General features: G+C 40.2%; 1 protein-coding gene across 5 annotated transcripts in view; it reads right to left on the reverse strand.

Annotated features, from left to right (window-relative positions):
- Nucleotides 1-1,601: 1,601 nt before the first annotated feature.
- The window catches only part of JADE2 (jade family PHD finger 2), a 267,094-nt gene continuing 252,437 nt past the window's right edge, over nt 1,602-16,258 (reverse strand). For all 5 annotated transcript variants that reach the window (XM_077326821.1, XM_077326823.1, XM_077326822.1 and 2 more), the window contains 2 exons: nt 11,326-11,454; nt 1,602-7,137 (listed from right to left, as the gene is read on the reverse strand). In XM_077326821.1, coding sequence (XP_077182936.1) covers nt 6,245-7,137; nt 11,326-11,454 — 1,022 coding nt within the window. In that variant the 3' untranslated portion in view covers nt 1,602-6,244. The remainder of the gene's footprint in view (nt 7,138-11,325; nt 11,455-16,258) is intronic.

The raw sequence follows: 16,258 nt of genomic DNA on the forward strand, positions 1-16,258 counted from the left end.
TTCCCAAGAGTCCATGAACATTGGGAAAGCCAGAGTTTGGCCATCTGTGCTTTATTATATTTTTCCAAATGCCTTGTTGAACCTGTTGTGAAGTCTCTTCCCAGCACTCCATGAATTCACAGCAACTCTCTTTCCCAATGTTTGTTATAGACTACCCATTGTTTCAACTGGATGATAAGCTGTATCATAATCATGACAGATTTTATCACTATTTTGTGCCAAGAATTGTTGAAGACCTCATCTATATGCCAAATGGCAAAATACATATCATATAAAATTTAATGTTAACTCAGTTGGTTATAGAGATGTTGGCCACTATCCAATGCAGAATTAAGCTATGTTTAATTTCAACAATCTACAGCCATATTGGATTCTGATTATTTAATTCAGTTCATGTTCGGTTAATGCTGGAGAGCACTCAAATCATGAGGCTATGTATACTCAGATTTGCTTAAATCAGTGGAAATTATTTCTCTGTGATCTTAAGATCAGCTGCCATTATATATACAAGACACTTATATGTGTGTGTAAATAGTATATAATAGATATATAATGATGTAATCCGTTCAGTCTTGTCTGACCCTTGGCGATTCTATAGGAAAGTTTCCTCCATGTGTTTCTGTCAATGACCGCTTCTTTTAGTTGGTTCATGGTCATCCCTGTGTCGGCTTTGAACGTGTTGGGCCAACGGATATACAGTAGATATATACAAGGCAGATTTATCCCTTGTGTTTTTTTTGGTACAAATAGTGACCAAAGATCTTTGTCCTTCCAACTTTTTTTCTCTCCTGTTGTTCCAGTTGCCCTTTCTTGTGAGCTTTTGTGCAATGAATGTGCTCTTTACCATTACAAATGCTTGGGAGGCTGAAAAGGAATAAATGAATAAATTCCTGAGAACTCTTTTCTGGTAAAGTGGTAAGAGGATTGATTCTAGCCCTTAACAAGGTAAGACCCCTGTGAACATTTGTTGTTGGCTTGGACACAGGCTGATATAGATTTCAGAGGCCAAGGGGGCTTTGAAAGTTATTATCCACGATGCATTACTTCTATCCTGTATCATCTATCCTGTTTCTGTTGAGTGTGCTCAACATTGAGAAGGATATTATTTCACTTTCTGCTCACTACTTTTCACAAACATAGTAATAACAAAGGTGAAGGCAGTTTTGATTCAGATAAATGACTCAGATTACAATCTTCCCACAATGGAGAGACTACAGTAATAATTAAAATAGCACCCTGTAAGAACAGAACTTAGAGCATACCATATCAGAAGAGGAGGGACTAATCAAGGTGTTGATTGCGCAGATTTTGTCAAGGGCCGGCCTACCTTTCTCACCATAAACCAATCCCTACTGTACCGACAGTGCCACATTATTTGGCATTTCTGCTCTTCTGCAGATTTGCAGAACCATTACTGCCTAGCTATTATAGCATTAAAATATAATTACATCCTTAATTTTGATGGAAATTAATTGCCATTTCATAGATGCTAACAAATCCAATGCTGACTGTCATCAAGGTTTTATGGTTGTATGAAAAGATGACTCCTTTTAATACTGAGGTGAATTAGTCCTATTGAGCATTCAATATTCCGGCACAAGTACACAGAAAACACGGCTTTATTGACTGCATTTGCCAACACATTGAAGAATGCAAAGGTTTTTTTCCCCATAAGCAAATGGGCCATGGTCCCAATGTGTATTAAAGCATACATTGAATTGAAACATGATGAAAATTATGGCAGACAGACCTATTCCAAGGCAACACAAACAGCATGCATAATACAGCTTTCACACAGAACAACTCTGATACATTATATTGCTTTAAGGATTAACTAACATGGAAAATGTACAAAAAGGAGAAATAGGTTTTTGCATTAATGAAAAATACATTTTTTTCTCTACAAAGGAATTTCTAATACAAGAAAATAAATATTGCAACATAAGCCAAAAATAATTTAAAATTGCTCTTTTCAATATATTTTTCAATATTTCTCTTTTATATTAACAAATGGCACATCACTTTCTTTGAAACAAAGAAAACAGAAGGGCTTTGCCTCCTGTGACATTCATATCGTTTCCTGTAATTGATATGGAGCGGGCTTGTTTTGTGTCTGTGGAATGGAGCCAAGTATACAAGTGTTTCTTTAAAGAACCAAATTAACACACCTGCTGAATAACAGGAAGTACAGTCTTTTTATCAGACAGAGGGGGAAAAAAGAGGAATGGGTAGAATAGTATCTTTTCCTCATTTCCTTATGAAGAAATGGCTAATTCTCCAATTGTGCTTTGAGGAAAAGCATTGCCAGGTGTTTGTTTCTCAGTAATACGACAGTGCACACAAGATGCAAAATATTCCACATGTTAAGATGTTCCAGAAAACTCAGGAAGGGAAACTAACAGTGCCATTCAAAGCAGAGTTATATCCTCCAAAGCCCACCAACTTCAATGGAGCTGAGGACTCACTCGGGTCAGGACGGCACTGCCTGTGTGAGAAAATCGGAAGCGTCTCTTGGAAATTCCACCCAACACTAAAGCTTTGAAAGAGAAGTTTGATTTCAGCTGACAAACCTAAAAGGAGTTTTATTGTCATATGCTCCTTTCCCCAAAGAAACAGGATTCCCCTTTTACAGTGCATATGTCAATGCTTGAAGTTCACACATCACTTTAAAAGACATTTGTTTAATAAAATAGACGTTATACTTTCCCCTCTCCGTTCATCTCAAAATACATTTACATTGCATCAAAAATAGTTTCCATGTACATTTTCTCTTTTATGCAAATCCTTTTTGTTGGTTCTACAGTGGGGGGGGGGAAGTGGGCACTAAACAGCGAAGGAAGAATGGAGTGCTTCTTTAAAGGACTGGCCTGATTTGCTGGTGGCTCCTGGCTGAGCAAGACTGACCCTCTGGGGTCACACTGAACCTAACAGAGACAATATAAAGGATTTGGTGTAATTAGGAGCTAGTTTAGGGCAAAGTCATCGCTCAATCTTCACTGTCAGGAAACAGTCTCCTTCGTGGGCTCCTGTACTGCTCCAAAGATGGTAAGTGTCCCAAGGCACTCATGGGCCTTTGTCATATCTGCAGAATGCTTTTGTCGACCTTAAGAACATATCCAAGCACAATGAAGGATCTAAAACAACAAATGGCTCAGTAAACTTGGCAAAAATACTCCCCCCCCCCCCAAAGACACAAGGTAAAAAGTAGTATGCACCCTTCTGCATAGTTATCTACAAGGAATGCAGTAAATATACGTTGTTACACAACCAATTAAACATTCTAGGTAGGAATAGTGTTGGGTCCTTCTTTCTTAGTCCTTCTAATGAACTTTTCTATTTTTCTCCCATATTCTCATTCTCCACACATTGAAACCCCTTTTACATTCTCAGGATGCAAAATCACAATAGTCCAGGTGAGCAGTGTTTTTTCCCATTCTTATCAATTTTGGAGAGTACTTTAGGTGTGCAATTCCACAGTTTGTACTTTCCAAAGAGTGCCCACTGAGTATCCTGAAGCTGTGAGATCAGCGTGAAATTCTTCTTTTATGTATTTGTGTTTTGATCACAATGATATCTTATTCACAATGATGATGGAGTTTTCTCCAGGATTGTTTTTTTTAAGGTGTTGCTTTAGTTTGGTTGTTCTTTAAAGTTTGTCTCTTTTGCTGTCCTGTACTGGCTAAGCAGGCAAGTAATGTAGTAAGCTCATGAATGAAGCTGTGTATAGTGAGATTCCTGGACACCCCCCCCCCCCATTTTTATTTTTAGCTATAGTTGAACTGAAGCACACGGAAGCAAGATCCATTAAAAGGCAGCATATTGAGTATTTGTATGACATAACTAGGATATTGTAGCTAAAGCCAGCAAGCTTGATAAGATAAAACTAAGTCCTATTTACTGTATTTAACATTATCAGAACATATCAAGCCTTGATGAAGGAGCAGAATTTGCTCACTAACCCAAACAGGTTAGTCTAATTTCGAACTGTTCCATTTTGAAGTCGGATTGCTATTGAAAAAAAAAATTTTTTTTTTGCAAATAAAATGTTTCAGATCAGTAAAACACTGACTAATTTTGGTTTAAGAATAAAGATTGTCCAAGTTGTTGCTTAATTGGAGCGATAAGGGCTTTGGAAGGCTTGTAAAATGACTGACTCAAAAGAAAAGACCCCCCCCCCAAAACAAACAAACAAACAAAAAAAAAACAAGGACAGCCAATTTCTGGCATCAGAGAACCAAAATCGACATTGCTCAGACTGAAATGAGCAAAGAGCATCAGAATTCAAAATGCTGGGATATGGTCCAAATGAGAAAAAGCATCATCTTCAGCAAGCTTGCAACCTAATGCCTCGGCTGTGTCATGAGCACGTTTTCTAGTCCTTCTGTAGCTTAACAGCTTCCGTTCATTTTTCTTCTTCAAATGACAAGTTTCCGGGTTCTGGCTGTGCTATTTTATTGTCAAAATATTCTTTGGCATCCATAAAGCAATTTCACGGATTCATTTGAACAACTGCAAGGTCTTCGTCGTCCCCCAGTTTGAAAATGATGGATCAACAAGCAGAAGTGTCCCAGTAATTTTTTTCCTCTGAAGTTACACACCACCAACAAAAAAAGGTTTTGTGAACTTCACTTTTCTTTTTGTTCCCTGAGCTCACACTGGGGTCGCTTCCATAAATCATATAGCAAATGGTGACCTTTGAAGCCAGAACTGAAGTAATGGTGTAATTGAGTGCAAACGTAGAGATTTTTTTATGACTCATGGGTAACATGGGCTTTTGAATGACACTTAAGGCTTCATAAAAACAATGTATGCACAATGGAATTGTAATATTTAGAATGTTAACTTCTGTGAATCACCTTCCTTTGATGAGTTGATGGCTTTGCTACTAGGAGTTCTGTTTTGAAAAGGAAGGATGAGAAGGGGAGAAAGCCCATCCATTTAATTACAGTGTTTAGACAAAAAGGAAAAAATGGCAAAGAGAAGGAGGAGGTTCAGCTGCCTCCAAATTATGTTGTATTTAGACTCTGCGGCCAAATGTCCACTTCTGTGAAGAGGACAATCCCTTCGCAGGCAAGTAACAATTAGGTCATTTTACTGAAAAGTGTAGACTGGAGCTCTTTTACAAGGCTGAGAATAAAAGACATTTGATTTAGAACAAACACAGGAGAACATATCTTTGAATAAGTTTCTCTTCTCTGATTAATGAAATCATGTCTTCCCCTTCAGATTTCCATTTTGGCCCAAGTGTTTTGGTAAAAGGCTACTGCAGTCAACCTGAGTAAATTATGGAAATTTCTTCAGACAACCGAAGGTTAGGTTATACCACTAAATAATACCAAAAGTTACTCAGGAAGTACAATGATAAAAGAGCAGAGCAGCTTTAACACGGATATGTATTTCTTTATATACTAAGAGGCTTGGATGAGTGTTTTATAGTGCTGCCCAGTGGATTGCTGGAGTGACTGGGCTGAGTCTTGGTTCTTGGCCCTTTGGACGGACTCAGATCAAACTGAAGAGGTGAGAAAGAAAAATCAAGGATTTAATAGACCATAAATACAATGTTGTATTCCTCCACCCATTAAGTGCTTTCTTCAAATAAGCTTGTTGTGCTTTTAAAAAAATAATCGCTTATTTTACTTCAAAGTTGTATGCGCACAGACTTGCACGCTGACAAATTCTGCAAATGTGCGCATACACACAGACACACACACACAAACATAGATATTTACTTTTCTATTAAATTCTGTATATATAGTTGGCTACCATAGTAGTCCTCCCCATTCTACAACCTGCCAAACAGTGGCAATAACACTAGGCAGACCATGAAATCTACTTGCTTGGTTTAAATAATGCCCATAAAACTGTCATCCCTGCATGAACAACAGATACTGGCAATCTCAGACTTTCTCATTAAAATTCTAGGATATCCTGTTGACTACTGGCAAGCACAAGTTCCTAATAATGCACATGCCTGCATTTTATTTAACCGGGATATGCAGGTCTTGACTAAGAAAGGTTATCTACTTTTACAGTATACACTCTAAATTCAGTGAAGCTTTTAGCTGTTTCTCAGGCATATAGAGAAGAGGAAAAACAACAGTGCTCATTTCAAAACTATATATACAAATTAAAACAAAATAAACTAAAACAACTCTCTGTTATGATACCAGGAAGAAAGGGGGACATGGCAGTTATGACTGGATTTAGGCCTCAACAAGCTGTCCCAATTGGTCTATCTGGTGTATTAGGATGCCAAAATACTCATTCTGAAATTATCCTCGTTTCCTGAATCTAACTGGCTACAGTGCCCTCTGCCACTACTGGATTCTGTGTCAGAGTCACTCATTTCTGCATCTGAAAAGTAGCCATCAGTCTCATTGTCAAAAGGGTGTAAGATCATCTTTGATCTTTCACTTCCTGAAGGTCCATTAACCATATCAGTCTTCTCATTCTGTGATCTTCGAGTCCCTCTGCCCTCTTTTGGTAATTTGAACCTCACTATTGTTTTCGGACTACCTACTGAGTCAGGCACTTTAACCAGGGAGTTGGGATCAGATGGGAGATATTTCACTGGTTCCTCATCATTGCTTAGATTACTTATCAGACCTTGGGAAGCTTGAGAATCATTTGCTTTTGGAAGAGGAGGTGCAGGATGAGAACCCTTCTTAGGTGTCTTTTTTGCTTCACACATCCCTTTGCGCTCTGGCTGAAGTCTGTCCATACCTTTCTCTGCTTTGTTGTTTCTTAAATCATGGGATAAAGATTTTGTGGTGTTGTTTGGCAAATAATTCACATTATTAGTCCACTGATTTGAATCATCCTCTTGGTGACTTTTGAAGATGGTATTCAAGCCATTTCTTGCAGTTTTTTTCTTGGTGTGTGATCGCAATTTACTTTTAGCTTTCTTGGCTGTGTCACTCTGCTTCAACGGGGACTTCAAGGAATGATCCATCATAAAACTTAACAAGGTTTCTTCATCTTGTAGAAGTTCCTCAGAGAGGCCAGGAGTGGTATTTTCATGATGGCCATTGTTCAGAGACCACTCACTCATTGCCATATTCTCTGTGGTAATCTGTACAGACTGAGCCAGCCAGCTGTTGAAGAAGGTCCCATCAATGGGAAAGGAAGGTGGCAAACCTATACAAATAATGGGAATACAAAGGTACAGATACTTTAGAAGCCAGAGTCTTCCAACATGGTTTTGCTTTAGATTTAGATACAGTTTTAAAGGCCAGGTAAAAATCTCTAGTGATAATCAAGCAGGCAACTAGAGAAGTTCTGCAAGCTTATGCTTGGGGCCAGCACAATGACATCAGGGCCGCTCCCCATTCCTCCTCCGCCTCCCCTCCCCATTATTGGGATAGCAGTCTTAATTTTTAACTGATTTTATACTAGTTTAACTGTATTTTAAATCCCACTGACTTCTATCACAATTGTAAATTTTTGGGTTTTATATTGTATGTCCGACTTATTTTAGGTTGTACACCGCCCCAAGGCATCCATTCATGAGGGAGTGGCATAGAAGTCTCAGAATAAACAAATAAGGAATTTGGAAAGACTAATTCAGATAGGTAGCCATGTTGATCTGAAGCAACAGAACAAAATTAGAGTCCAGTGGCATATTGGAAACCAACGAAGTGTTATTCAAGGCATAAGCTTTTGTGTGCATGCTCACTTCTTCAGATACAGTGTGCACAACCAGTCACCCCTTCTTACAGAAAAGGTAGTGTTAGATACCTCTATGCATGAGAGGAGATGGATGAAGCATAACAACAGAGTCTCAGTTAATTACTCTCAGCATTCCTCAACTGTGGAGGCTCAAGTCTCAAAGGCAGCTCAACCGGCATTCTTTTCACCTTCACCAGGCTAGACTACTAGTGCCCTATCTGGCCCCAGAACACCTAGCCACTGTGATCCATGCCACACTCACCTCCAGACTTAATTACAGTGACTCACTCTATGTGGGCCTACCCTTGACTCTGCTCCAGGAACTACAACTGGTTCAAAATGCACCTGCCTGGGATCTCACATGGACGCTGCGGAGAGTAAAACCTGTGTTGTGGCAGCTACGTTGGCTTCTGGATCCATTTAAAGGTTTTGGTTTTAACCTTCAAGGCCTTATATGGTCTGGGCCCTTAATAAATAAATAAATAAAATAAAGGGGTATATCTACATATCAATCTACAGTTTTGATTTATCTATTTGTTTCATTCTCTCCCCCCCAAAAATTAAATCCAAACAAAGGTTGACAATGTAAACTAAGTTTGTTATTCCTGTTTGGTCCTTGCCTGTGTTAATCATGTTGTATACTAAACATGTTGTATACTAATTTGCTACTCACCCTCTACCTATATGTATGGACTAGCAACTTCTATTTCAATGTACCTGAAACAGTATGCACACAAACAAAAGCTTATACCTTGAATAAAACTTTTTGGTCTCAAAGGTGCCACAGGACTGGAATTTTGTTCTTGAAAGACTAGTGTAACATGTGAGGTTATAGATGAGAGAAGTAAAGAACATGCTTCAGTTAAGAATGGCAGATCTGCAAAACCTCCCTGTGAACTACATCAAATGTTTCACAATTGGCTAGATATGGAATTATAATATAACATGAAGATCTATGGTTTGGAGTGTGACAAAGATCAGCATGATAAGAACAACTCACTTCAATTTGTCACAGGAGTTCAAGTATGCCAGTCATTCTTTTAAAAATCCTTATCCCAGAACTTCTTTGAAGCAGTAAAGTGGCTTGGGGAAGGGAGGCAGAAACCTTCCTTTTCCTGTTGCAGTGTTCTGAGCGTATTTAGGCTCCCTTAGGGATGCCAGACCTGGGATCCCCTGGATTTGGCTATCTCCAAGCAATTGAGATAAGTTCCCCTGGAGAAAAAGGCTGCTTTGGAGGGTGGACTACATAGCATTATACTTGACTGAGGTCCCCCCTGCCCCAAATGCCACCCAACTCCATCCCCAAAGTCTTCACAACCCAGAGCTTGCCTAGCTCTCTTTTATTATTTCCCACAGCCACTCTGTACCCACAAGGAACTTGAGGAGTCTTGGACCCAACTCTTTCAAAACCCAAATGACTTGTTTGCTCTTTGTAGCAGATGTTTATACTATGATTTTAATGGCTTGTTTTTATACTGTTGTTCTTTGATTTTATTATAGTGTTTTATTTGTGGGCCCCTTTGAGTTGGTTTTTGAAGAGGCAGCATATGAGAATAAATAGCAGATTGCAACTACAAAAATGTTTAAGGCCTCTCTAACACTGGCTGGCTGGCTGACTAAAACAGGCATTGCAAAAAGAGTCCTTTATTGGTAGAATGCAGGCTGTCTTACCAAGCACTACAAATTATTTACATAGCCATTACTGGTGACTAAATTCTTCTGTTTATCCACTCATCATTGGGGAACTTTCCAGGTTTTTCCCCACACATTAAATTGCACAGCTGTTTGTTCTTTTGTTGTGGGATATTCAGACCACTATCTTCAGAGCAGTGCTCTGGTTGTGGGGATAATGATTTTCCTAGCACTCATCCTAGGAAATAGCTAAGGAAAAGTGATTCCTCCTCCAACTACAACACCCGTTCTTCTGTCAATTGCCAAATGCACTCTGCGCTATGGGTGCCTACTGAATAATGCTTGATTGTAAACAACACAACTCCCTCCAAATTGCTACAATAACTGCATCATTTTGTGACCTAACATTTAAATAAATACATTCTTCGGGTGGGGTTGGCAATTTCCCACTGTATCACTTAAATGCAGAAACATCCACCTAACCATTTTAAAAAGTGACCAATATGAATAATATAATTATTTTATTTATTGAAATATCTTACCTTTCTTAATCTACAATGAAAGCAACTGTGTTTTCAATAACATTGGATGTGATCTATCCAATGCTGCATGCCCAAAAAACTGAATGCATGGAAGAGAGTACTGTACTGGAGGAGTGGTGGGAACATCTGGGAGAGGAGAGGGGGAAAACAGTGTTACAGGACACTATAGAACTTCCCCAAACTATATGGTATACACCACAGAGATTGGGGAAAGGCTAAGAGTGTTGTGCAATGCTGTTCCTCCAGCCCCATTTGGTTCCAGACACTTCAATGGGCAAGGGCAGGGGGCTAAGGCATTGGTGGGCAACGTGACAAGATTATGTGTGGGACTGGAGAATGAATCATTGTTATTTGATTTAGCTTAATGAAATGTCAATACAAATATACAATCACCATATTGTAACTTGTTATCTAAAATGAACTAATAATCCAGAACCTTTAAAAGCTTATAGGAACAGATTTAAAAACATGCTTTAAGAATGCCTATCTTGTTGGCCTTTAGTGGGCTCTCCTCCTACTGAATGCCTTCATTTACATTTTAAATAAATTGTTCAGGTTTTTAAAGATAGAATCATAGAGTTGGCCATCCAGTCCAACCTCTTGTTCAATTCAGGATCAGTCTAAAGCATCCAGGATAAGTATCTGTCCAGCCACTACTTGAAGACTCTTGGTGAGGAACAGCTCACCACCTCCTAAGGCAGTCGATTTCACTGCTGAACTACTCTGACTGTGAATTCCACCCCCTCCCCCCCAATATCTAGGCGATATCATTCTACACATAGTGTAAACCCATTACTGTGGGTCCTATCCTGTGCTGTCAACAGCAACCTTTCCCTGCCCTCCTCTAAGTGACAACCTTACAAATTCTTAAAGACAGCAATCATATCCCCTTCTGAGCCTCCTTTTCTCCAGGCTGAACATTCCAAGTCCCTCAGCCATTCCTCATAGCGCTTGGTCCCCAGGCCCCGGATCGCTCTTGCCGCTCTCCTCTGAACCATCTCAATGTTGTCCACATCCTTTTTGAAATGAGACCTCCAGAACTGCACACAGTACTCCAGGTGGGGTCTGACAAATGCGGTATACAGTGGGACTATGACATCTTGTGATTTTGATGTGATGCCCCTGTTGATACAACTCAAAGTGTTGCCACCACATCACACTGTCTAAAATAGATCTTTTGCCCTGTGCAGGGCTGAAACAAGTCCTCCTCCCTGCCCATGGTGAATCAGGCCATAACCACACATTCCCACTTCTATTGTCCATACCAAGGATTGAACATTTTCCTACTGGCATTGGGTTAAGGACTGGTCCAAGTATAGTAAAAATAGCTTTAAAGATGTGAATAAAGTATGGATAGGACTGGGATTTGTATCATTTTAGCTATACATTCTCTAACTTGTATTCTGCAACCCACAGAAGATCATTTGCAACTCTTTTCGCCAGACCATAGGTTTTGAAGCAGCACTTTTCATTCCAAACTTACCTAGTTGTTGCAACACCAACTCATTCCCTGATTTCCTTTTTTCTTTCTGCTCTGGACTGCTTTTCCGATCATCTCTTCCTTTTCTTTTTGGGTCACTTCTCCTTCCCTTTGTTCTCTTCCCAGTTTGCTCTGCAAATTTTTTAAAAGAAGTATAGATACTTAATTATCCAATGTTAGTAAAAGAATCCAAGCTTAGATGAAACTTGACAAGGGCTGTTGGTAGAGGCCCGATGAATAAAATTGGGCTTGCTTCTGACTATATGTGCTTGAGATTACTTTTCTGATGCTATATGCATAGACCTAATAGTGATCAAGTGCCAGTGACCCCAGAAGAACTTTCTCCTAATTAACAGGGGGATCAAACTGCTGATTTGGTTCACCAGAATACTCAGATAAACTAAGTTATTATCTCAGAGTCACAGGAACTCTGGGGTTGCAAGCAAATAAGGGTCATATCATATCAATTTTCTTAGCAGGATTATGAACTCTAATTTTTAAGCTGTACTCCTCAGGCCTCTGCTGGTAGCAGCCTTGTGCATTTCTACGAAGCTTGGTTCAGCAGAGCTTTACAGCATGGCCAGTGCTGGTGATAGCACTTGCTCAATTCACTGCATTCAAACAATTCTAGTGCAACATGCCCTTATGATTAAACATTTTTCAGATACAAGTTCAAGGTATCAAGAACCAAGGAAAGGAAATGCAGTATCCTACAAAGTTTCACAGATGAATGCAGTCAAATATGGAATAGATCTAGGTGCTTGATCCTGGTTTGATGCCTCTGGTAAATAATGCATGTAATAATCATAGTCCTTGGCTATATATTCAGTTTGGGAAACAAGTGTACAAATATAGCATTGCAATCACTTTAAAATACTGAGCCTTTTGTAATAACTTATAGTAAGTACTAGCAAGAAAGCCCATTGCAAGCAAGAATGCAATGGGCGGTAGGACCCAGGGAACACTGGGAGGTGCAGATCTCTCTCTCCCTCTCGCTGTGTGTCGAGGTGTACCTCGCAGCAGAAAGTATAGCAGGTAATTAGGGCTGGTTTGTAGGAGGGAAGGAGGGCTGGTGTGCAGTTTGGGGCAGCTCTCTCTGTCTGTCTGTCTCTGCCTCCCTCCCAGCAGGAGCGATAGGAGGGAATGAGGGTTCATGTTCGGTCTGGCAGCGCTCTGTGTGTCTCTCTTTGTCTCTGGCGTGTCTGAGAGGAATGTGGCTAGCGTCCAGGGAGGGAAGGCGGGAGCTGATAGGCTCTATTCCAACTCAGACAGCTGGACACGTTCCACCTCCCAGGCTGTTTCACAAATATATAGAGGAACCATGGATAAGGATTACAATTGAACACAGTTGTTCATTTACTTTTTATAGGAAAAAAATGGCCCATTATTTGGAAGGTGAGGATACAATCAGATAGGCTGGTTTTCTTGGGGACGGAATTTCAGAGAGCAATTGTTGAGAAAGCTTTACCCTTTTGTCCCAGCCAATCCACTCGCAAATGAAAAAGTGGTTCTGTCCAGAGGATCTCAGTATACAGGGAGGGTTATAAAGTAGAAATTCCTTTAATTCTTAGGAAGAAACCACTTAGAGCTCCAAAAGATTAAAATATACACTTTAAATTGTGTCCTGGAGCAAATCAGGAGTCATGTATTTTGTGGTGATGTAGGATGCTTCCTTTGGCACAATTCCATAATAAACCAGAAACTATATTTTGAAATAACTGATGTTTCTATCTACGTTTTCCAAGTCACTCCATGAAGACCATGATTATGTATCAGTATACTGATTTTCCTTCTCTATGAGTAGTTGTAACTGGCAGACCACCTTAATCAGGTAAAAACTACTTTTTGCTAGTAATACCTTTGACCATGCACCTGTCAATTCAGTATAAAGTATTTGCCAACACTCTGTCAGACTCACCACCATTAACATCTCTCCTTCCTTTTTAGGTGGAACTTCAATGTGTTATTAACCTTAATTTACTCAATTTCTGCCCTAAGAAAGTTCAAAACTTCTGATGTCTCACTTAGCTTTGTTAAGGAGACACAGAGTAAAATTCCACCAGCATATTGAGGACACATCCCAAACTGGAAGCCTCTCCTAGTATTTCATGTTGATGATGAAAATCATGGGGGTCAAGACAAAACCACAGTAGAAGTCCCCTAGCAGTATCTTCTGGCATCTATTTAAGTACTTCTGAACATAGTCACACAAAAATCTGAGGAGCGTCCAAATGCCTGCAAAACATCTAGCTAAAATAACTGCACAGAATGTCATGTAATAGTAGTAGTAGTAGTAATAAAATTTTATTTTTAGCCAACATGTTGTTCAGGGTGGGTATAAAAGGAAGTTGGAATGGAAGAAGTCATACACTTCCTAAAAACACTTGGTCGGCACCAGGGAAGGTGCCAGTGCATATGGTGTAGTGGTTAAGCATGATGGACTCTAATGTGGGTTGATTACCCACTTCTCCACATGAAGCCTGCTGGTTGACCATGGGTCACTCACAGTTCTCAGCCTCACCTACCTCAAAAGGTGACTGTTGAGGGACAGGAAGGAAATGTTTATTTTATTTATTATATTTATTAAGCGCCATTCATAGAATCACAGAATAATAAAGTTGGAAGGTACCTCCTGGGTCATCTAGTCCAACCCCCTGCACTATGCAGGACACTCACAACCCTATCGGCTCATCCACTATAACCTGCCACCCCCTTGAGCCTTCACAGAATCAGCTTCTCCACAGATCCATGTAGTTTTTGATACTGTCAACTATTGTTACAGTCTCTTGAAGCCTTCTGAGCATGTGGTAGATAAATCCTGGGCTGCTGAGTAAAAGAGACTTACAACTCTGTGAATTTAAGGTGTTTTCCCACAGATGCTGGAAATTAACATCTCATTCATAGATTTCACTTAATTTCATAACTGGCTTGGTTGAACTCACCTGTACTGCACACCAATAGTTTCCCCAGAGCCTGACACCCATGCAATTTATATTTTGAAAATTTTCATTTCAGAGACAATGGCTTGTATCTAATGACAACAGAAGTTATTTTGAAGCCTTAAGGAAATATGTCTCTTTGGAAGAAGGCTATCCAGCCTCTGCTTAAAAATTTCCAAAGATGGAGAACCCACCACCTCTCGAGGAAGCCTGTTCCACTGAGAAACGGCTCTGTCAGGAACTTCTTCTGGATGTTTAGACGGAATTTCTTTTACATTAATTTCATCCCATCCGATCTGGTCCGTCCCTCTGGGGCAAGAGAGAACAACTCTGCTCCATCCTCTATATGGCACCCTTTAAAATACTTGAAGATGGCTATCAGATCCCCTTTCAGTCACCTCCTCTCGAGGCTAAACAGACCAAGCTCCCCCAACCTTTCCTCATATGTCTTGGTCTCCAAACCCCTCACCATCTTTGTTGCATCCTCGGGACACATTCCAGTTTGTCTTCATCCCTCTTCAACTGTGGTGCCCAAAACTGAACACAGTACTCCAAGTGAGGCCAAATCACAGCAAAGTAAAGCGGTAACATCACCTCCCATGATCTGGACAAGATACTCTGTTTGATACAGCTCAAAATCCCATTTGCCTTTTTAGCCACCAAGTCACACTGCTGAGTCATGTTCAATGTATGGTCTACTAAGAGTCATAGATCCATTTCACACATACTACTGCCAAGACAAGTCTCTCCCATCCTATATTGATGTATATGGTTTTTCCTACCTACATTTGTCTCTACTGAATTTCATTTTATTCAGCTTAGATCAGTTCTCAAGCTTGTAAAGATCATCTGTATTCTGATTCTGTCTTCTGTTGTGTTTGCTATCCCCAGCTAGCTGGCTCGAGGCAATTTACAATAGTAAGACAAAAACTCCCTATCCCACCCTACTAATCTCCACTTCTGTCTTCATTGGGCTATGGGGCCCGGGGGCCATAGGAGGGGTACTTGGAGGAGGGACCCAACAATGTTCTGCCACCCGGCCTCAACCAAACACATGGTAGAAGAGCTCCATCTAATAGGCCTTGTGGAACTGTGAAAACTACTGTAGGGCCCTTCGCTCTTCCGGGAGCTCATTCCATTAGGTAGGGGCCAGGTCTGAAAAGGTCCTGGCCCTGGTTGAGGCCGGGCTTATGTCCCAAGGGCCAAGGATCTCCACCTGGTTAGAATTTAACGAGCAGAAGGCTCTGCAAGGGGTATTGGGAATAAGATGGTCCCTTAAGTACACTAGGCCTTTGAAGATCAAAACCAAAACCTTGAACTTAATCTGGAATGTGATTCTTCTTCTTCTTCATGTTGGGACCCCTGACCTAACTCAAGATACTGGGACAGAACCTGGGAGCTTCTGCAAACAAAATGGACATTATATCATGAAAACATACCCTTCCAGTAAAGTTCTTACTAAGCCATAGAAGAAAGAATTCCTGATAAGAGCTCATAAGCAAGAAAAGTCCCTATAAGGTAAACATGGGATGTAAAAAATTATGCAGCTAGGAGTGTATTTATTTAGAGCATTTATTATTCTACTTTTCTCCTCAATGGAGTCCCCAAACTAGTTAAAAATATCAGTGCAATTGAAAATAATAAAACATGGTCTAAATAAAAGCACAGGCAAAATCAAAATCAAAAGACTATCCAATTCTGGTCTGGTATCCATCAGGGTCGTCCATCAAGGTCACAGGCTGCAAACCATGGGCTAAGAGCCAAGGGCCTATATGCTCTTGCCCTTCCGCTCATAACAAAAGGCTCAAACCAGTGGCCTTGTCCAGGTGTTAAGTTTATGCAACAGGAGGGAGCAACAGCCTGGATCTTAAACAATTCCCCTCCCCTGCTGAAATAGCCTCTGGCCATGCTAGGGCTTTAAGTATTTTGCTGACACAGAGACACATGAAAGGAAAAAGTACATGGTTGACTCTGCTCTTCATAGATGGATACTGATA

This window comes from Paroedura picta, chromosome 3, assembly GCF_049243985.1.
Source record: "Paroedura picta isolate Pp20150507F chromosome 3, Ppicta_v3.0, whole genome shotgun sequence".
NCBI classification, from domain to species: domain Eukaryota; kingdom Metazoa; phylum Chordata; class Lepidosauria; order Squamata; family Gekkonidae; genus Paroedura; species Paroedura picta.